The following is a 23995-nucleotide window of genomic DNA, read 5'->3' as shown; positions in this document are numbered from 1 at the left end:
TAAGGATGGAAAAAATATATATGGGCAGCTATATGGATTTAGGAAAATAATTCCTCAGAACTGCTGTGCTTTTTTATTTAGCAACAATATTGAAAATGCTAAATGAATATTTCTGCATTTTCTTATTTATTTTTTTACTCTTCGTAAGGTGTGAACTGTTAAAAGTCTACAGGATTTTATCTTATTTTACCAACACATTTTGTCAGGTACCCTGTTGATTTGACACGATGCTTTATTCTGACATATTCTGACAGATAAAACTAAACTAAGAGTTTTCAGTGACTGTGTGGTTTCAGATCCACCCTTCCATTGCTTTTTAGGTATTCAGACCCATCCCTGAGTGTTTTGTGAGGCATGTTTTGCAATCATCTGAGGAATTTTGCAGTAATTAAGTAGCAGTCGTTTTACTTCATTCTTCTGGAAGAATTACTGGATGAATAGGGACTTGCCATGTTAAGAACAAGCTTACTTTAAGAGCATTTTCACTCAGCTGTTTCTATAGCTACTTTATATTTTATGTTATAATCAGGGCTTATCTACATAGGTACACTTTCAGATATTGCACATTCTCTTCCGAGTCTACACTCATTCAAAGAATGGGTTTTACTCTGGCAGGCCGAGTCTCTGACTTCCTTCAGGCTGAACTCGGGCAGTTTTTGCTTTGTGTTTTTAAACATGACCTGAAATAATGTGCCAGCATTTATTATTACTTTTTAAGCATCATGAAAACATATTTTAGTCTTTGAGTTCTTGAGTATTGTTAATGACAAATAAATCTAAACCAGAAAATTTAGCAGTTTTGTGACAGCAATGTCCCATGTGCCAGTTTTCAGAATCTTTTGCATTAACAGCATGTGTACTCGGATCCTGCAGAAGCCAGACAAACATGTAAAATAAGGAGCAATGATTTGTGAAAGCAAGTTTGTTCACCAGAAATGGTAATTGCGGTTACAGTGGAAGCAGACAGAGGAAGCAACTGAAACAGAGTGAAAGCAGGACAAGGCCACTGGTCTCTTAACCAGGGAGAAAAGGATTAGTGAGGGTCATCTCTTTGCAGTGGGCACTGCGTCAGCATTGGATCAATAAGAATTAAGGGACTAGCTTATTTATTATTCACCAAGGCTTTGCAAGCCAATTGTTGATGAGTGCAAGCAATGATCAATTGTGAGGAACAAAACATCCAGAAAGTAACACCACATCTACAGGGACAGCTTGTAAAAAGACAGAAACAGTAAAAGCACAGGAAAGAACACAGAGTAATCCAGAAAGAAGCAATAGACCCAATAGATGTTTATCGTCTGTCAGCTGCATTCCTTTTGTTCTCAATATATTTTCATGACTGCAAAACAAATATCTTCTAGAAAAATAAAAACTCGACAAGATGATATTAGAAGTTCTTGTGACAAGGATAAAAAGAATCCATTTAGTCTACTGTAGGATAATACGGGGGATGGAACGGTTCATTTTCAGTTTGAGTGAAATCTGTACCGAACAGGTTAGCGTATTAACTAAAAATAAAAAAAACCAACATGTGTTTGGAGGCTCACGTTGAGTGGAAACAATAGCAGGAACTCTATTTCAAACAGAATGAAGTGGATCTACACCGTCAGACTGAATGATAATCCATCTCTGGTGTCCCATTTGTGCTACAGCATCTGCTCATCTAATCATCATGCTGCCCTGCTGATGGGACCATTTCTACTGAGTTGTCCTATTGTTGCTGCATCGGAGTAATAAAAAATTATTCTTCAACTTCTCTGTCTCTGTGAATGAAATTGTTTGTCAAACACTTGGAATGGATTAAAACTGCAACCTTGTGCCAAAGCTGACAAAAACATTTAGCTATTACAGAAACACAGTTACCAGGATATGATGCTCAGGTTAGCAGATTCATATGGCGTTCATCTGGCTTATGCTAAATTTGCTGTGACATATTCTGCTTTGGCACAATTAAGTTATAAAAAATACCTAATGAGGAATAACGGGAAGTGGGTTGAATCTTTGTGATGAATGTCCTCAACTAGAGTTAAAAATGGGCAATTTAGCATAAATTTAACATTCTTTAAATCTTTTTACCAAATCAGTAAGCATTCTTTAATCAACGATATCCCATTACTTAGTGTTTAAAAATCACAGCCAGCCTTAAAATCAAAACTACAGGACATGTCTTTGAGAATAAGATTTTTTAAAATCTACATAGATCATCAATCTGTGATGTTTGACAATTATGTAATATTAACAAAATACGAAAAGGTGAATTGAAGTCATGATTATAGCGATATTAACTGAATAAAGATTTTGCGAACCGTTCAACCCCTAGACAATCCCATTAGTTAAATTTGATTATAAAGATTAGATTATTTAATTGTCTTTTAATTAGTAGACTTCTGATGATTTTTTAAAATAACTTGTGAATCTCTGCAATGACATTAGGAAAGAAATAGGAGGCCGGAACTAGAATTTTAAATAACAAAACTGCATATACAGGAGTAAAACAATCTACCTGCTGGTTTACCTAAGTTAGCACTGACATTTGCAGAAACAAAAAAAGTGTAGATGTGATAAAGCTATTAACAGTTGAATCCTTCAAATATGTGCTGTATGTTTAACAAATGGACACGCAAAAAAATACATTACTATAGCTTGGTGTAAAAGTCACATATTTCCAGAAAAAGACTGCTTGTGCTTTTACGGAGGAAAATCGTAACCATTTCCAAACAGTGAGTCATGTCTGAGAGAAATCAGTGAAGTGTGATCAGTGTGTGGTAGGTATCTAGGACTAACCTTCAACGGCCCTCTTGAAGAACACTTTGCAGCTGCCACAGGTCACCACCCCGTAATGGCATCCTGATGCCTCGTCCGAGCACACCAGACAGATCTTATGGGCTTGCCCACCGGGCTTGGACTGGCCTGTCACGGCAGTGCTGCTGCTCTCTCCTGTTCTGGCTGATGAGCTGGAATAAAAGCAGAGAAGAGGGTGGGGTTAAAAAAAACACGCTCAGAATGTGTGCTATGCATAAAAATATGCTAGTTTACAAGAAAATTATAGCCTGCAGAAGCCTGATTTACAGGTATAAAAAGTGGCATGTTGTATTGTTGCTAGGAGACGTGGAAGTCCTTCTGATAGGCCTGGCTTACAAAGAACAAACAGGAAGAATTATTTTCTCAAAAGACAAAGATTAAAAAAAATATGTTAGGAACAAAAGCATATATTGGTCACAATGTGTGAAGCAAATGAAAAAAAAAATTGAAGCACTATGTTTTTTTATTTCCTTTTTATTTGGTGGGGAGAAAGAAATTACTCATTATGTGACATAATTAATAGAGTTCTTATTTTGATGAGCTTGCTGCTTCTGTTTTCATTAATATGAAAGCAAATAAGCCAAACAGCATGCAGCTTATCTCCAGCAACAGTGTTTTTGTGCACAAGCTAAGCTCCAAATCTCAGGCCATGCCTGCAATTTTATTATAATGCCTATTAAACCCTTGTTAAATCCTGCTGTGTTTACACTTGCGGTCGTCATTCTCTCTTTGGTAATAATTGAAGTTATCATAACTTCTACCACGCATCATAAAACCTAAGTCACCATAAACAGTGAATTTTAGCTTGTAGCAGCAGCATGCGTAGCAGGATTAAGACAGGAATTTGACCGACTTAAACAAACTCTCCTCTATTGTGTTGTGGCACACAGGAGAGAATGCACATTAAAATTATGAAGCAACCACTTTGCTAAGCTTGGTTCCAAAAAAGTAGGTCTTTATGTACAAATAAAGGAACAAGCCAAAGGATTGATACCCGTTGAACTTTTGAGCGTTTCGTCACATTGTAAGCAAATACTTCAGTGTTTTTCACCAGGACCCTATGATAGAGTACCGGTGCAAAGTAGTTTATACTTCACACGTTTTGTGAAGTAGAAAACAATACCATGGTGTTCAAAATGTTTTACAAATAATCTGAAAAGAGTGACATGCAGTTTGTATTCAGTCCCTTCTACTCTGATACCCCTAAATGTCCTGCAAACATATTTCATTTGTATGTAATTTCACTGCAACATAATCACAGCTTTAGTGTGAAAGAAATTTATCTATAGAGAACATCAGAAAAAAATAAGACTAAGGAACACATCAGGGATGCAAGGATGAAGATGTGGAGAAGTTTAAGCAGAGTTAAGTTGAAGGTAAAGTCAGGTTGGGTTATTTCAAGCTTCGGACATCTCATGGATCCCAGTTCAATCCACCATCAGGAAATGGAAAGAATACAATTCTCAAACATCACCAGCTCCATAGTGAAACAGATTTGCAGGTGCTACGGTGTTCAGATTTTAATTGCAAAAACATGTCTAATTTTTCTTCCTAACTACTCAATAATAAACTAATTTCTGTTTTTACATAAAGTCTGAATAAAATACATTTAAGCTTTTGGTTGAACTTGACAAACAAGTTCAAGGAATACTTTTTTCAAACATTGATCTCTGATCCTTTTTCAAACCACCACAACGTGTTTTGTTGCTTCTCATTGGAAAGATGATACTTGCTTGAGTAAACTAGATTGTAACAAAACACAGTAGAAATGGTGGATCTTGGAAGGAGTTAAAAATGTTTGTCCATGTTGTATCAGTGGGAAAGATTTCTCCTGGCACGAGAAGACCAGACACGAACTTCCAAAGCAAAACAACTGCAAATGCTAAGATTTTGACAATCTCCAGTAACAGTCAACCACATTTGACAGAGTCTGTAAGAGGAAGTGGCACCATCGCATTAACAACATCAGGAGCAAACAATTCTAGTTTATAGATCACATGGTCTAACTTCAGAAAGACAGCAGTCCCTTAACCAGAAAAATATGGAATATAGATGAGTTGTTTGTTTATTTTTGTGGTCTGTAGAGAAAATGATTCACGTTCATAATAACCCAGAACACAGCACATAGGTTAAATCTCACCCTCACACGTAAACAGCTGTACGATTAGGAAGATAAATGACTAAATGTGGCCTATATTGAAACTTTTAAAACCACAACCTGTACTGTTTGTTCTGTCTTGATGAGACTGTTAGTGTAGCTAACAGTCTCATCAAGAATCTGGGTCAAATTTAACACACATTTTCGCTCACTACAATCTGCCATATGACGGTCACATCACAACTCGTCCAATATCAATTGGAATCAAATTTATGCTTATTTAATAAAAATTGTGCATGTTTTTATAACCCTGGAACTTTTTTTTTTTTTTTTTTACAGTGTTTCACCACAAACTTCTTTTCACATTACTGAGACGTTGTGTGACAGACCATAATAAAATAGGGTGTAAATGGAAGAAAAATGATGCATGTTTTTTACATAGTTTTACAAGGGACGCACCAATCTAAAGATTTGGACCTATATCTAATATCATTATTACTATTATGGAGGATAACCAATATTTACATATATACTTCCCTAACCTTCTGATACAATGAAAAAACAACCACATTGCTGACATTGCTTCTCTGCTTAAAGTAAACACACCACAGTGTCACATGGTCAAACACAAAACACACAGCCTAACTCTCCCCTCCAGAAAAAAATACATGGAAGGCAACAATATGGAAATAAAGATCAGGTTTTTTAAAACATCGGCCCAGTTTTATTTATGGGACCAAAAAATTGCTGCTAATCCCTAAAACAGTCAGGTATGTTTTTGCACGTGGTGCTTTGCATTGCTTCCTTTACTCAGATCCCTCTATCATCTAGAGTAACTAATTGCCTTCAGAGGTAAACACAGTCCACCTGTGTGTAATCTAATCCCAGTATTAAAAACACTGGCGGTTTGACAGAGAGCGTCACTGAATAAATGATTTTAGGTTGAGCAGCAAAGTGACAGAAACGTGGAAACATACAGACTCACACAAACATAAATGGGACTGTAGGGCACATTTACAAGAAGAAAAAATATCGGGAAGTTATTAATAGTAGCATACTCAGATTCAAAGAAATGTGAAACCCAGTAGGAGATAAATTCAGGTTACTACCCACTGCGGTAAGGTGTGGCCTCATTCAATTAAATAATTTTAATGGTACACAGTAAATGCTTAGAAACAGTCTATGAATCTTAGCTGCTGCCTTCTGAAACATGCTGGTTGTAACAATGGATCATCAGTAGAGAAGAATGGTGTTTATAGAAAAAAAACACCCTCTTAACCTCTGTCATGAGGGGCAGTAACAGTACACTGTGATGTACTCTTGTTTCATTATTGACAACTTTGGTCGGATTAAACTGAATATGCTATGAAGACTAATTATCGGGTGGCTGCTGACCCATGAGGGCTCCCTCTGGAGTACTTAGAAACTGCAAAACAAAAGAATAGATCAAATAAAACCACCAACAGTTCAAGCATACGAAGTGGCGGAAATTACTTTGAGTTTGGTATGTTTGGTTTCAATATGATGCCCCAGTTTTGGCTTTATAATTTTAAAATGCATTCGATGACTAAATAGAAAAGTTACGTAATTCTATTTGCTCCATTGTAATAACTAAAAACCTGGTCATAAAATAACCACAGGGCGATGATGAATGAAACATTTTTAAAATGCCTCGCTCATATGCTCCACTCATCACTGAGGCATCAACTGCGGCTCTGAACTATTCCAAGCCGATTCAAACCTCATTAGAAATGGAACCATAGAGCACCAAAGCTCAGCAAAACTGCTGCACAAGCCCAAACTGTGACACACAGACACCTGGCCAATGTTTACTGATAAACAAGAAAACTGCAAAGTGATTTTCTAATAATAATAAAAAAAAAAAAACATACGGAAAAATCTAGTAAGTGCACTCACTCACAGAGTGATAGATTTTTGCACGAACAGAAGAAGACAGCTGTGTTTTATTGTTTTTCCAGCACAATTACTTTTTCTTCCTTTGAGACCCGAAAACTCAAAAATCTGACTCAACTCTGTTACCAATTATTTCTTTCCTCTATTTGACTGTTCTGTCAGTGTGAACATGGGCTCACTACGTGTGCTGAAAATGAAATTGTTACTGTAACAATGAAATATTGTCTGTGTAAGCTTTGACGATCTTTTCATCTTAACAAACCACTGCCATTGAAATCACTAAAAGACTATTTATTCCTACAGATCGGTTTTTACATCACTTAAAGGGGCAGCAAACATTTCACCCAAACTGCGAGCCCCAAACAACGGCAGTCTTTGAGAATCTAACCCTCTGACAGATATACCTCATTTACCTGTGAACCAAAAATGCCAGAGAAAGAAGATGCTATTTGAATGCAAGTATATCACATTACCCTGGTTATAACTATACTCTACTTTTGTTGGCCCCAAAGCCATTCAAATCAGACTAAAATAGAGAGCACGTCATCCATAAATGTTGCAGCTACGACTCCTTTTAAGTCAAACAATGCCTTAAGAGTATCATTTCTTACTTAATTCCAATTCAAAACAAGGTTAAAATCAAAATTGAATAAGAAAAAAAAAATTCTAAACAGAATTCATATGATTAGATAATTATATAATTATATGTTTGAAAAGTCAGACTGCCCTCAATGACACTCCGTGACAAACAAGGTTTCTGCAGAAACTATTAAGAGGCACTGAACTGGGCTGACCTGTTATGTCACTGGAGAATCATTTACTGTAGCAGTTATTACAGTGGGAACCAATGCAAGCCAAGTTTTTTTTTCTTTCTTACAACAAGATCAAAGCTTCAGGTTTTTGTTTCACACAAAAAGCATGGAGTCATCACAGCATAAAAATAACAGCTATTCCGCAGGCGAAATGCGTTGGTTAAAAAAAAAAAAAACTTTTACATCTTTGAAGATTAACAATAGCATGCAAATGAAAATGTATCTATTCCTTTTTTGTGTGAATTTCAACAACTGCTGTTTACATACTGGTTTAAGTACGTGTACTACATGTGTGAATAAGATAAAGTAAAAAAAAGAAAAGGTCTCAAATAAATAACATGACAGATAAAATGATAATAGTCACTTTTCTCAGTATTTGTGTATATTTTTACGTCAGAATATATTCTGTTTTGGATATCTGCTCATGTTTACTGCCAAAGAATAAACCAAATTTGAATAAACAGATAAAACCAAAATCTTTGTTTCATGTATTTAGAACCAATATTTCCATCTCAGTGGCTTATATGATGCATTAATTGATTTTATGCAAACAACATTGTTTGCTGAAATTGTTTGGTGTTTATTAAAAGTGTTTTGTTGTTTGCTCACATCTGCACATCTTTGCAAAACATGGTTCTTGTTATTCGTGTATAGTAGGGGCTTTCCCAGCGGTGCCTCTGGTACTAAGCGAGGGCTGGTAACTTGTTTAAGATACACACATATAAATACACACACATTTATTTTCCCACACCCAGACAGCCAGATCTTTGACACGTCATTTTGCTACCCAAAATGCCTCTGCCAGTAAATGTTTCCTCCCTCTGTTGTATTCTAATTTTTTTTAGATGACTTACGTGCAGATCTGCAGTTTTACTGTAGTATTACTCATGTTATATCTGTAGATGGATATCCTCTGGTACAGCAGAGAGTTGGTGACAGAGCAGCTCCAGTCATATCATTCTAATGCTGAAGCTACCAGAACTAAAAACAAACATGTTTTACATCAAGACATTGCTTATTATTTAACTGAAGGAAAGCAGATGGTTGTGAACCACATCGCAATTTACAGAAGCTGCATGTTCACCACACAGTCCAGAATTAATTATTTGCCTCAATCAGTGAATGGAAACTATGGTGACATCCATTTTGTGTCAAGTTTTATTGTAATTTTTTTTTTTTGTCTAAATAACTTTTCTTTGCTTCTATTAAATCAGGGCTAAAGGTGGCAAAAAACTTGTTTAAAAGTTTGGTTTATAACAAAAAAAAAGTTGTGTCTCAAGCTATCTCTAAACTGAATACATTTTGTATTGAATTCCTTTATAAGAACATAATTTAGTGCAAAGTAAAGTAGCATGCAGTTTAAAACAAAACAGACAATGTTAGCATTGTCTGTGTTTAAATACTTCCCTGTTTTTAAAACTTTGCAAAGTTTTATTTATATAAAACTCTTTTAAAAGACACTCTTGACAACAATTTGATTAGCTATGCAATTATGCAATTAGTTTAAATATGGTGCAAGTTTTAGTTTCTATTGCAGAATCTCTTTCCTGTCTTTTATAATCCTCACTTTCTCTATCTGAACCAGATCCATTTCACGACAAATCTCCTCATTCCTCTTCTGTTTAAATCTCCACCCCCCCTTTCCTTCCTATTCCCCCTCATATCCCGCCTCATCTGCTACGATTATATAACACGGGCTTTATTACTGCTGCTGGAGCAGACGCCTCCCATCCCTACCCCCACCCAGGCCTCTTGGCCAATCCACCGTCAGTGCCAGCAGGGAGTTTGGAGGAGGTCAGGCGAGTCATGAGATTATCCAACTCACCTACCGGGAGATAAGAGTGTATGTGACACTAATGGGGAGACTTGAATGCGCATGCATTCAAGTTTGTTTGTTGATTAGGGTTTTTCTTCGTGCAGATATGAAAACTGACATTGTAAATCATATTGCAATTGCATAACAGCTCAGTCTTTTCCTCTTTTTTTATTCCTAAGCACGACACTCAGACGCCCACCCGTCGGAAATATCAGCGTGTCTGCATCTCCTACACCCTGCTGTCAGTGAAAAACCTCTTTTTTTTCTGGGAGAAAGCCTGGGTGGATGAATGAACTTAAAATAGATAATAATTGGCAAGCAAATCCATAAATCAAATCAAAAATTATAATTTACAAGGACTACAGAAAATGATGTTTTTATCTTGCAAAAAATCTGAATAATACTGAAAACATCATTCATTCAAACTTCTCTGACATGTGCAGCAAACTGTCCACTGCCTCATTGTGAGCTCATGAAGGTCAACATGAGTGAGTCACCCTCAGAAAGGAAAAACTAGTAATTCAAGGAAGCGCGTTGACTTCCTCTACCGCGTCAAGTGACAGTTGTGCCATCCCACTACTCATCCTCTTCTTCTTGTGCTCAAAAATACACACCAGCAACAGACGCACACCCATGAAGAATCATTAACCAAGCGGCAACAATGACAACTCATTAGGGCAAATTTCCACTGAGGCTCGTCGGTGAACCGAGTGCAAGCTTTCACTCTGCTCTGTCACTTTCTTTTCAGCGTCGTTTTCCTCTCTGCTACGACAACACAGCAAAAGGACTAAAAATACACCATGGCAACACGATATGGTGCAAACATGTAACAAATATGGGGCAACATATTACACATTACAATCATTCGGTGGGCTAAGAAGGGGTGATTTTAAATTAGCTCTTATGGGAAACAGAAGAAGAAAAAGTGAGAGACATACTAGCTGCAGAATGTTGTGGCAGACAGGAACGCAGCAGTTCACTAATATAGTTTGTCCAACAATAAAGTGGATATGTTGCTAAAATTAATGTTGAATCCCATAAAGAAGAGTAGAAAACCGTATTTCAACTGTAACTGTTCAGGCAAACAGAAAATAGCACTAAGAACAAAGGTTAACAGTCAGAAGCAGCTCCACAAAACATCTACTGATCCACCCTGAGAATGGTCGTGTTTAGGCTAGATGGGGTCACATGTTGGATCCCTGGAGCGAATTTCTGCTCAGCTGGAATGTGGAGCAATACAGGAAACTGGGCCACATGCTTTAGACCAGAGGGAGCGAATCGAGTTTATATCTCTAACTAAATATGTACAGTGGAAAATATAAATGATCCGTTCTGTCACACTCATTTTAGTTAGGGAACATTTTATGGCTCCTTTAGTTTACACAGTATAGACCTAAAAGGTTTTTTCTTTTTCTTTTTTTTTTCTTTTTTTTGTAAATCAGATCTGGATTTGTTTTTCCATAAATTAAAGCCACATTTAAAAAAAAAAAAACTATTAAGCTTAACTTATTCTGTCCAACATCATCTTTGTTTTAGATAGACAAGAATACAAGAAGTTGAAGTTGCAGGCATGCAGAGAGTATTTCAGCTTCTCTCCCCTCCCCCAACTCTTTGGCAGAATCTCTTGGACTGAAGATTTGCAAAAACACTGTTAACTATTTTGGAGTTGTGGTTCAGAGAATTCACTCCTACACTGATTACAAAACATTAGTCTTCCGATTATTTCATGGTGTCTAATAAAAAACACAAAATTTCAGGCAAAAGACTGGTGTCATCCCTCATTTCTTTACAGTCGCTTCCAGGAAGACGAATGTTTTTGCAAACTGGAGAAGTTCATCAGCAGTTCCCAGGGAATTATTTTACTGTTTTTTGTTGGACTTTGGCTGCATTTTCAATCACTTTCTGCCCAAATTCAAAGTTTAAAGGAATGGACATTTGGGGTATGAACAAAAAATTGTTAATTTGGAAATATACCAACGACACCACAGTGTTACAGTCATTGAACAGTATTTTAGCCCTAAAAAGGTTGATTTCAAACAATTTTAGCTGAAATTTTGACCTGAAATAAATAAAAAAAATGTACTCTAAGAACATTGGTTACATGTTTTATTTTATTTTAAAGTCTGCTCAGAAATGAGAACATTCCATCATTTTTCAACAATATCCGTTTCAAAAAAAAGAAAATTGAAAAGGGACTGCCATTGCCGCTCTAACGTCTGTATTATTCACCTTATCTTGACGCAAGGAAATGCATGAGTGTGCTTGTGTGTGTGGTGGAGGGAACCTTCAATTGCTCCCAGCAGATTCGATTTGGTGCTGGCACATTGTGTGTCTTAAATCAGATAGATGGCCAGGGCCCTGAGGGTGCAGAGCTCCCATTTCCCCTGCTCCTCTTATGTAATTAGCTTTCATTTAGGACTTTAAATGCTTTAGCCCCCACAAATTACGCAGAAGAAGCGTCCTTTCTTCCCTTTTCACCAACTTTTTCTTTCCCATTTTCATTGTAACAAAAGAAAACCATTTAACTCTCACGCAATTCCTGATTAATTAAACTGCTCTATTTCCACTAGTATTTTCATAATTGTGTTAGCATCATAGGGCAGTAACAATTACAGTGTTTATAAGACTGTGAAGGTTTGTATGGCTGATTCTCTGTTGCTGAATTACAGCGGTCACCTACAGCCAATACACAGCATGTGGTTGTGTTTTACCGCAACGGCATAAATATTTATCATTGTCATAGAAGCTTGAATTGTTAGAATTTAAACTTTCAAGTGATGACCCTGGCAGCTTAAACATTTTCACAATTTAAAGGTGTGAAATGATCATGATTAAGTGAAAACTGTGCCAAAAAATAATGTAGCTTGAGTAGCAGGAAGAGAAAAAAATAAAGTCAAAACTGATGTGTTCATGTGTAACGTTTTCACAGTCAGTTACTTCAACTTTGATTTTCTGACCAGACAACAATCCATCTAGTCCATGCATGGAAAGTTGTAAATTAAACAATGGGTAAAAACAGAATGACACCATAAAAAAGGCATTGAGCACATAAAGAAATTGAGTTGCCAAAAAAGCTCAGAAGATCATGGCACCAGCTGAACTCTATCAGTAATTAGAAACCAATTTATAGACTCGGTGCAAGCTGGTTCAGTCCCAACTGATGACCCACAAAGAGATGCTTTATTACCAAGGAGCCATGAATGGCCAAAGCTAAGAGCTCTCTCAAGATGTTTCTAACTGAAGATCCAGTTACAAATGAGCCAATAAGACGTCCAACAACCAGGAACGGAAAAAATGACATAGTCCGAGTGAAAACCTGGCAAACAAGTTCCCTGTTGGAGCAGAAGATCTGAGAGCTCCTTCAGCTGAGAGAGAGATGTAAAGCTAGCAGAACCACCTCCGCAAAAATGGAAGTCTGTGGAGAACATAAAGCACATCTGATGAAAAGCAGAATCATTTTCTAATTGCGTTCCTGGTGGTTCTGCAGTTGCAATGTAACAGATGGAACGTGGTTCTAGGACTTAAGATTCTTCTTTCATTTTTGTTTTCTTTTTCCAGTCTGATGAATGCAGGTATTTCTCAGGATTATTCGAAGAAAAAAAAAAAACAATTTCTCATCAGCTTTGACAATATTTTGAACTTTCAATTTCCTGCTTATGAAACTTTTCCTTTCAGCATCTAAGAGTAGCTGTGGGATAGAAGCAGCAGAGCATCTTTATTCCTTAGCTTTAATGGCTTATTAGCTTTGCTTTATTCTGTGTTATGTTTATCTAAATTATTAAACTTTAGTTTCATTAATAAAATTAATTATTGGTTCCATTACTACTTTCTATAGACACCTTAGAGTCTATCCACGTTAATTTAACCCTGATTGATCCTAAATAAATTATTCTGAGAAATAAAATGCTTGATTGTTTGAAAAAGATAAAGACTGCTCGATGCAAAGACAAGGCCAATTGTAAACTGGTGCATTTCTAAACATTAAAGTAATTTTAAAACAACCTACTCATACTACAAATACTCACATGACAAGACATATTTCAACCAAGTAATAACTTGGATGTCTGCCATCTGGGATTAATAAAATAAACAAAATGAAAAGGGGAAACGAGTGTGAGATTTGTTTCACTTGATCCTACTTCTTTCTATTTTTGAGACAAAATAAAGGCTTGAAACAGAATCAAAGCACCCGATCAAATCTTAAATGTCAGCACACCGTTGCTAAAGACCATAAACTCTGGTAATCTGATGTGCATCTGAGTGGCAGCTCATGAGAATACGCTTTAGCCTCTGAGTGAAGAAAGCAACCACAATAAAATTACCGTTGGCATCAGCTGAACAGATGACAGTGACTCCTGTTGTTCAGTAGACGATTACATTACAGCCTGTTAGCATCTCTCCGTTTCATCTGTGCTGTTACATCGTCACCGAGTTCAGTTTGTGGACAGCAGGCAGCCTTTTTTTTTTGATGGACTTTACAATCATCTTCATAAAAAAACAAAAAACAAAAAAAAACACCTGCACCGCCCTTTGTGGCTGCTGTAAAGTAGACGATGCAGGGCAAGCTGTTGGAGCAAGTGGGCAAGAGTTCAGAGGAACGTCTAAAACAGCAGCAGCAGTGAAAGCTTTGGCTCACTAATGGAGGGTTACATTTACATACGCCCACCATGTCTGTCTGCAAAAAGATTAATAGAGTTGAAGATGCAAACTGAATTCTGCTGACATTCAAAGAGAGAATCATGCAAGGGCAAGAGGCCAATTGTGTGGGTGCAAAGGCTGCTGAATGAGAGCGAGAATAAAGAAGCAGTTCAGATTTACACAAACCTGGGATTTCTTTGACTTTTAATAAAACATATCTGATCTTTTAAGTGACGGTGAGAAATTAAACGTTGCCAAGTTGGTTCAACTTCATGAATAGTAACTGACAAAGCACTCAGAGGCTGACAGATTCAGTGGCGCAGCGAAGAAGAAGACAAAATGTAGTCATAGTTAAAGAAAATAAAAGATTTTAGATGCAAGGGATTTCTCTAAAATGTTTGTATGCAGTCCTCATCAGGCATCAAAAAAGTGGTTCAGCTTGGAACACAGTTTAGAAAATGAATTCCTAGTTCATTTAATAATATATTTAGATACAGTAAACTTAGAATTGCTGGGGATTTAAGCTAATGTGTTCACGTTTTGTGTAATACATCTTTCATGTTTTGGTCCATACTAATCCACAGAATCCTGCAGACTTAGCCGTCATGCAAAACACACCAGAGGAAGAGCAGGATTCACCACAGCGCTGACCCTCCCCCACTTGTTGCTGTGCTTCATTGAGCGGCTGACTGGGGGAGAACATTCAGCGTTGGAAAAATTTTGTAGCGAGGCAAATTTGGTTGTTAGGAAATATCAACAAAGCTCCATTACGAAATCCAGGGACAGTCATTGCATGGAAATTAACTAACATAAAATTGTTTCCACTGACAAACTACTAAGCAGTCGACCAAGTAAATTAAATATCACTAATCAGCTTGTTACATTTGTTACCCTATGAAGGTTATACAATAACTAATAATATTCTGTGCTGTAAGCATCTAAAATAATTAATTCAGCACATATACATGTATATAACTTGTTTTTGCTCTAGTTAATACAACCAGATCAAAATAACAATAAAACATATAGTACACACTTTAATTTTGGCTTTAATTTTCAATATTTTTGCAACAATTTTCTATTTCAACTGAATACACCTTATGTTATACATTATACTATGCATTGGAGAACTGGAAGTCTTATTCAATTTGATTTCTTGTGTCTACAGAATAATGTCCGCTATGTTTTAACCCAATAATCCCATCTTATTCTAAATCCTTACTCATACTGTTAAGATCTAAGTAGACCCAGTTGTCACAATGCAAATTATTAGCCATGTATTCCATTTGATTCCACTCAGGTCCAATGCATGACACACAAAACTGTGCATTGCTACCACACATAGTTAAATATTGTTCAATAATTTGAAGCCTGATGCAATGTTTGTTCGACTGTCACAGTGCCCTCTGATGAGCGCTGCCTTTTCTTAGCCTGAACAGTTAGAAAACTTATGACAGAAGAACTAAAAGGAGAGACTGTCTTGTTGCTTTCTGTGTTGATCTTAGCAGCCTTTAAATTTTCTCTTGCTAGATTTATTTGTCAGATATTAAAGTCTGAGTCTTCACTTTCAACCACAAGCTTTGCCCTTAAAGCGGCACATATGATGAAAGAAGGCAATCATTAACAAGGTGAAATACAATTACCCATTCCTGCCTCGGGTGAAAACTAAATGAGACTAAAGAAATGTGTACATCACAAAAGTAATAGGGGACTACATAAGATAAATATATGAGATTGCAAAAATATTTTCCCATGATTTCACAACTGAAATTTCATGAACCGTGTGCACAGTTGGGACGTTTTCTTAGAACACTTTGAGATAGATGAGGTAGTTAAGATAAAAATAACAGAAGAACAGGATGAAGCAATAAAAGCTGATCCAGCAGAAGTCGGCGCAACAGAAAGAGAGAGAAAACGAGCCAAGTTTGGTCGGTTCTGACAACAGAACGGAGCAGTGCAGGCCAAAACGCCTCCTCTCCTAACATGACTGCTTCCTATGGGAACCCCGCTGGAATATGATCCACGCAGTGGTGAGCTTGGGCTCTGGCTGGGGGCGGGGGGAGAGTTTCACGTAGGTGAACTGACGTTTTGCTCCCGTTACTGTGATCTAGATATCCACAGACACGGTGTTGAGCCACAAGATGAAGGGAAATTATGCCTGCTTTTGTCAACAGAGTTTAGAGCTGAAAATGCTTGGAGGCATAGAATAAAACATCACGAATTTAATATTAGAACACCAGACATTGATGTTTGCAAAAAAATCAATAAATTAGTTTGTATGTTTAGAGATAAAAGGCTTAATTTGAACTAGCATATGTAGTTTAGAAATGGAAAATCAAAATGAGTATATAGGCAATGCATCACCACACTGATGAATTTCTACTTCATCTCAGGAACTGTGTGGCAACAAAAAGAAAAAAAAAAACACAGCATCTGCTGCATTGATTTAATGGAGGTAAACAAAACCATTAGTGGTGAAACCAGCACTTTTCACCACAGGTCAACATTAATGGATCAACCACAATAAAGCAGCATCTCTTCAAACAAATGCATCAGTGGTGGGCTCCAGAGAGGATGCATGTATTAACTCGCCTGTGACACAAACACACGAGCGCGAACATTTACTTCTCCCTTAATCTCCACAGGAGCTCCTGTCTGCAGAATTTGGAGCTCATCAGAGCTCACCGCTCCTGAGGCCTTCGCATTTTGGGTCAACATGTGTTGCTAAGGAGAGACAGGCTTCCTGTTCTGGCACTTCATTCTAATTGGGAAGCATCTGGACATCTAGGACATATTTTTTTTCTTCACTTCCATACTTACATGGGAATTAGACTTTCTGTTCAGTGTTATTTTCTGACATAGAATGACTTGAGTAAATATGAAAATATTTTTAGAAAAATATAATCATGAAAAAGAGATTTATGTTTTAAGAAAGGTATGCTGAACTCCACCTTCTGAGCTTGTTTTCCTTCTGATGAAATGTAGTCAAACTAAGAAGTAAAACAGTTTTAGGTAAAAAAAAAAAAAATCAAAGCCACCAACTGACATTTCTGAGCATTCCTATTTATTATCACGTTTCTAAGAATTTGAGAGCGACATTTCATGTCCTAACAGTACTTGTACTATTTTCCTTTGTCTTCCAACTCATGACAATTCTCCAAATTAAACGAGGGTTTATGATACCACACTTGCACAAAGTGACATGCTTATTTTCAAATTTTTTTATTTTTTTTCAAATTCAAAGCTAGCTAGAATTTTTTTTTTAAATAAAAGAAATAGAAATATTCAATTTTTAACAGTTCAACATGGTGGTGCAAGACTTGATGAAAAACCAGAAAAAAAATTTACTTTAATTAGAGTAAATAGTTGAGTTTAGTTACATAGTAAATTGCATTTGGCATATTACACAGAAAACCACACATTCATAGTATTTTGTAATGTAACATTGGGTAAATAAGAAGCTGATGAGTAATTAATGATTTAATAGGTTAAATAATTAATTAGGTTTCTGCCCTTATAAATAACATGCTGTATGCTATTTATTTTACTCCCCCACACAGTAACTTTCTTGGATTGTTGCAAACATGCAGTAAAGCAGTGTTACCTGAATACTGCTACCTGAGGGAAGCAGTATCCAGGTCAGGCCTGTAAGCGTTGTTTGGTTTTGTTTTTTTAGGCAAATGCAAATACTGTCAAACAGCCAGTCTAATCCTTCTTTCAACAGAGGGCAACTTCTAGGAGAATTATTTTTTTTCAGCACACACTGACTGCACAGCAACGGGTTGGGGAGAGGCAGCACTACTTTCATGCTACATAAAATCTGTTTTTTTTTTCTTTAGCATAAACAAGAAATGCATTTATGCCAGAGAATTCAGAATAATCATTACATTCTTTCCGTAAATCTCTTCAAACTACGCCCAGTTTGCCTCCTAGTCAATGACACTGTGTGTGTGTTGCTGCATTCTTGACAACTCCTCCAGGATTTACAGAAGCAAAAAGCTGACGTATACAAAAACCGTTTGCAAAATGGAAACTATTTTCTTAAAACTTCTACTTTACGACTACAGTTCTGTTAAACCACAACACATGGAGGTTTACGCACAAGATTACTACTCTGTTGTTTCAGCTGGTATTCACATTTTTCCAGAATGCAGTTGCCTACCTCTTCCCAAACATCCCCCCAAAAAAGTCATCTGGCAGAATCATTAGTTGAAATGATTTACCTTAGTTAAAAAGAATGATATTAAAACAACATCTGTGCTTCAGCGCTAAATCTTATTAAATATACCTTAATGTGCCTTCCACAACGTCTAATCAATTATACTTGTATATCTTGTCTAATCTGCAGCCAAAAGAAGGACAGAGCCCCATTGTCCTCTATAATTATTAGATGAGTGAAAAGGGTGTGCAAAAGTCTTCAAATTAATTCATGTTGAGTTGCAGTATCATAATCTGATGTTAAAATAATTCCTGTAGTTCTCTAGCCGTGCAGTTTGGAGAATTATCTTGCTCACTGTGTGTTGTGATAAACATCCTCCTCCAGCCTTAAATGTCACAGTTTAAGCTGTCATAAACACCTTAAATATTGCTCACACTGCAGATATGAGCAAGTCATGATAAGATTTCTTTTTTTCTTTTCTCAAGTAATCTTCACACAAATTTAACTGACTTGAATGCCATGTTCTCTCATTTTTCCTTCATTGAAGAATGGCTAAAAGATATAAGGCACCTACATTTTCCACAGAAAGAGGAAACCATGATTATAAAAACGTTTCTCAAGAGCATAAGTGTCAGGTTTGCCACCAATAGTAATACTGATGATTTTGAGGAAAATTATAATTTCTCACAGTGATAATTTCACTTCACTGCCTCACAAAATGTGTCACTGGAAAAAAAGGTCACATTGCTCTTTAAAATCATCTTCATCTACACTATACCTGCAAAGGGGTGTGCAGTTATAATATTGTTTATTGTGATAAATTTATCATAAGAATTTTCATTTATCATTGTCACAATAAATGTTGACACCAAACTTAAAGCATTTTTATCAAAACTGCTGTGTGTGCAGACTCTCAGCCCAGCAGGCTGCAGCCGTATTTGTGTGTCTGTACCTTTAATTTCAGCCACAGTGATCAGCTAGCTCTCTCTGTGCTAATCTTTCAAAACAAACATGGTGAAAAAGCATCTGACTACTCTCCAATGAGCCCCATTATGAATGATTTTTAGAGATGGTTTAAAGTATGGAAGTACTCCAAGGCGCCAGTAAACAGAACTTTGAACTGCAAATGCACTGGGAGGCCAAGTTTTCTGTCTGCTGTTTTTCCTGCACTGGACTGCTTGACGGTGTGCCTGCTAGTGTTAATTTACAGACATTGTAGTATTCTAAATTAATTGCAATTAATAAATTTACTTATTTTTGGAGAATTTCAACTTCTATGGGGGTGTTTGTTTAGACTCTTTTCTTTTTCTGTCTAAGGGCTAAATATATCTTAAGATATGCTCAACAAATAATCAGGTAAAACAAACAAAGCCCATATCATTTTAAAAATAGAAGCCGAGAACAAATAAACAGCCTCTCCTCACCATCACTCCTCTTCCCAAGTGTGCAAGAAAAAGACCTTGTTGAGAAAACATAAAGAAGCCTTTTCTGCTCAGGGCCATAAAATAAATGAGCAGTTGATAAGTCAGGTTGCATCTTGGAACACAAACTGCATGTAATTCTAATGATTATATAAAATTCACCATCATGTTGCATTTCAGGAATGGAACAACCAGATTTTACACAAAGTCACAGAGGAAAGAAACGCTTGAAACTTCACAGCAGCAGAAAAGTCGTCTAAGTTAAATACATATTTTGAACTTTATTTTACTAATGAGAATAAAGTTTAACACATGTTTCAGGCTTTTAACTTAATTCATGAGGTCTCAAATTAAGGATTATGTGGCTTAAATATACACTGATGGTTGATGGTGACCATGCAATCTTATTTTACAACCTGGTGCTTTACAAATCCAACTTTAGCTCTAGCATTTGAAGTAAAAAATAACTTATAGCCATCTTATTTTCTAAACAAACATATTACTCATCACAAACATGTTCTAATAGACAAAAAGACGAGCTGGCGTACTCCGACAAACACCATTTGCTGCTCTGCTGCTGCGAGATGAGGATAAACAGACAGGAAAGACTGATGAATCAGTGGTGAGATAGCACTAAACACAAGAGAAAGGAAAGAGAGCAGATTGAGAAAAACAGGCAGAGTGTTGGCTGTAATTAAGAGCTGAAAGGCTGATGTACCATGTAGTGAGGAGCAAAGTGTGGTGGAGAGGGAACGGCAGTCATTAGAGCAAACCCTCACGCCATCACAGTCGGAGTTTCGCTCACTTAAAGAGCAAAAGCAGAGCGAGCTCAATGCAGCTGCATTAAGAACATTCATCATCCTACAACAAAAGCAGACACTATGAAATCAAAGCAAGTTAAAGCCAGCTTGTGGTTTTCTAGGTAAAAGACACAAACACAACTACTCCTTGTTAAATGATAGAACAATGGCTCACACAGCTAATGGTGTTATTTAAGGAATGTTGCAATTTGGTTTCATTTTTTTTAAGTAATAACTCTGGGAACATTTTTATTGAAATAAAGATATCATCTTAATTCTAAGGAACATTTGACCTTCTTCTACCAAAGCGACAATTTAATCATCTTGTCAAAGCATTTCTTATAAAGAAGCAAAATTCACAGCTTAATCATGGAGCAAACTCCATACCCTCTCCTCGTTGTTTATCTTGAATAAATATAATTGAGCAGAGTTTTAAAAGTTTACCCAAAAGGAATATACACAATATTAAACACCAAAAATTATGTGGTAGCAGTAACACTACATGTGTCATTGTGTGATGACGATAAGTTGTGACTTTAGTGAACTGGGAGCCATCGTCTGTGTCATCTGTGTCAGTAATACGACTCCTTCTGATATAATTGTAACCAAAGTGTGTCTTCCTGACACCTGGAAAAAAACATTCAACAAACATGGCATTGCAAACAATTTTGCAATATTGTTACTGTGCACATATTAAAACATTATATAGTATTATAAAATATTAGCATAAGTAGAATAAAATTAGCTACATTACAATGTAAGTAAATTGTCAATGCACAACATCAGCACCACAAATGACTGTTAACACTTTCATAAACCAGAGGCTAATTAAGTTTCCCACATATGCTATATTTAGCCATTGCATGCAAATAACAAACCAGGTTAATCAGACCGATTGTGAAATGTCTATGTGCAAACATCCAATTTAGCTGAGGGCACTCGAGACACTAAAGCACACAGATTGTTTGATACAGTGAGCACCTTGACAGCTGAAGGAAAAATTCACATTTGCTTAATGCAAGCATTATTGTTACAACTGTATCAACAAAGACACAGCCACCGTTAAAAGAAAATAATCTACACAATGCCTTTGCTTTGTTAGATTTGGCTTATTTTAACATCACAGAAAATTGTGATTATGTCTTGACCTTTCAGGAAAACATTACAAACAGAAAGAATGCACAGGAATTTCTTCCTATTGTCCTTGTGTGTGGAGGGTCTGCTGTTATGGCACTGCAGAGAGGGCAAATAGTTTTGCATTTCCCGTACAATTTACAGGATATTGTTAATGTTTCATAGAGAATATTCAATACTTAATTTTCTATTGGTTAGTTGAAACAAAAAGATCTCTGCTAAAATCTTTGCAATTTTATCACTCGTGAGACATTGAATGGAAATGTTTGAAAGTCATCAATTGAAGTAACTGAAAATTAATCTATAATGTAGGGTATTATGTAAAAAAAAAAAATAAATTCAAAAACCTAGATATTGTATGTTTTCCTTTACTTTTTAAATCTATGTAACCTAGCACCTTGTGTTACACTAGTTTACATGGAAAGTGCTGTAAAAATAATGTTTTATTGAACGGTTGATTTATTGACATTACAAAGGAACGTTTGAAGTCTCATTCCTTTGCATCAAACCACTTCGACCAGTTTCTCACAGGCTGTCAGTAAAACACCTCTGGGTTTTTTCCACTCTGTCTGAAACTACCTTTCTCTGCAAAAGAGACACGGAGAATGTTAACCCACCGACTGAACACAAACTGTGAAGGCGGAAAGTGGTCTCCAGCATTAAGACATTGTAACAGGTTCTTAAAAGCTTGTAATGTGCTAATTGAAGTATTGCTTTACACAAGATCTTGTCATTGGATCTTTGTTTTTCCCTCCATCCGTTCTGAGACGCTAACTGCTGCCTTTATGGAACACTTACTGTTTTCTTGTCTCATCTTTTTCTTTAAGGTAATATGGTTTCCTCTGCGTTTTCTGTGAGTGGAAATAGGTGACCCATATGCGACAAACAAGACGCTTGTCAGGAATTCTAAGCAAAGCAGTCCTGTTCAGCAGCTTGAGAATAATAGCAACGTTGAATCAGGTTGGTTAACGGTATGAAAGCAGAGCACGCAAACTTTTACTCTAGAGAAAGAGAGTAAAGTTTCATAAAAAGTGAAGTTCTGTTAAAACTTAAGGGATGTGAATAAAAAGACAGGGTGAAATGAGAAGCTTTGGGAAGACTTAGAAAAGTCTGAGAAAAGCTGCAGTCGGGTACAGACTTTGGCCCAGCTGGAATGGGGCCCATTTACAGTAAAGCTCCTCCTTACTCTGCCTTTCTCTGTATTCTCCACAGCTACAAAGCTTATAGTCACAGACTGAACAGGGAAGATCTCTGCTATGTGCAGGAAAATACAAAAATAAATAAATAAATAAAATGCGTACATTTCCAGAGATTCTGTCAGTGATACCACACAAATAACAAGAAGAGTAATGATGCGGTGGATTTGATGACATGTGACTAATCTCTGAAATAACTCATTTAAACCTGCCAGTCTGGTTCCAACAAAGAAGAGATTAAAGTTGCTTTCAAAAGGACTAAACACAAATAAGGTTATTGCCAGAGGAGGAGGAAAGCATAGACTAAAGCAAACAGTTTGGATAAAGCAAAATACCATCTATCCGTTTTAATGAGGGATTTTTTGCATTTTCCTAGACTATTTAAATTTCATCATCATAGATTTTTTTTTTCCCCTCTATTACTACTCTTCAGGCCATGCTCCATTTACCACAGTTCAAGATCTTTTCAACCTTTTAATCACTGTGCTGACTAGAAATATCCCAGCAGTATATTCTTCAGTAAAAATACTCATGTTTCACAGAATTTACTCCAAAACGTAAAACATAATTTAACTGCCTTCATTTTATTTCTGGAAAGAAAGTGTAACTTTTTTCCTGCTCCTTAATTGCATAAACTATCCCAAACTAAGCTGCGAATCTCAATATGTAAAACACTTAGTTGAGTTATTTTTTTATTTGACTCAGAGATTAACAAATATCTGCCATTCTTCAAGACATGTTCACCTGTCTTGGCATTTTGAAGAGCAGTGAGTGAAAGTTAGCCCGTCTGGCCCTGACCACATCCACAGTTTGTTCTGAAATGAAACTTTTTAACCATCTGTGTCCCATGTCCATATGACATTTTAGAGGACCTTAAATATTTTTAAAATGGGTTCCAGAGTAAAGATTTCCCTTTTGCATATTCATATGGGCAGAGAAAACTCCTCTCCTGCGGAAATATTTGATGTATGAATCCAACCTCTATCTCTAACCTGTAATCCCAAACGTGACAGACACAACAATGTAGTTTGTAAATTTTATAATCCAACGCAGCATGTATTAAAAGCTTGACTTAATCGTCACTCCACACCAAAGACTGGACTTGCATTTTGTTGTGCAGTGTTCTTGATCTCTTTTGTGTTTACTGCTAACTTCATTTGCTCCGTGTCCCATACTCCATGTTTAAGGCCATTTACATGTAAAAA

General features: G+C 36.5%; 1 protein-coding gene across 2 annotated transcripts in view; it reads right to left on the bottom strand.

The window, feature by feature from the left end:
- LOC106950539 (glucocorticoid receptor-like) overlaps positions 1-23995 on the bottom strand; it is a 59442-nt gene that overhangs the window by 19208 nt on the left and 16239 nt on the right. For both annotated transcript variants that reach the window (XM_015037462.1, XM_015037463.1), the window contains exon 3: positions 2785-2954. In XM_015037462.1, the coding sequence (XP_014892948.1) occupies positions 2785-2954 (170 nt within the window). The remainder of the gene's footprint in view (positions 1-2784; positions 2955-23995) is intronic.

This window comes from Poecilia latipinna, unplaced genomic scaffold (assembly GCF_001443285.1).
Source record: "Poecilia latipinna isolate Pla-1442-1.1 unplaced genomic scaffold, P_latipinna-1.0 Scaffold406, whole genome shotgun sequence".
Lineage (NCBI taxonomy): Eukaryota > Metazoa > Chordata > Actinopteri > Cyprinodontiformes > Poeciliidae > Poecilia > Poecilia latipinna.
The sequence above is the reverse complement of the archived record's forward strand: the minus strand, read 5'-3'. Positions and strand labels throughout refer to the sequence as shown.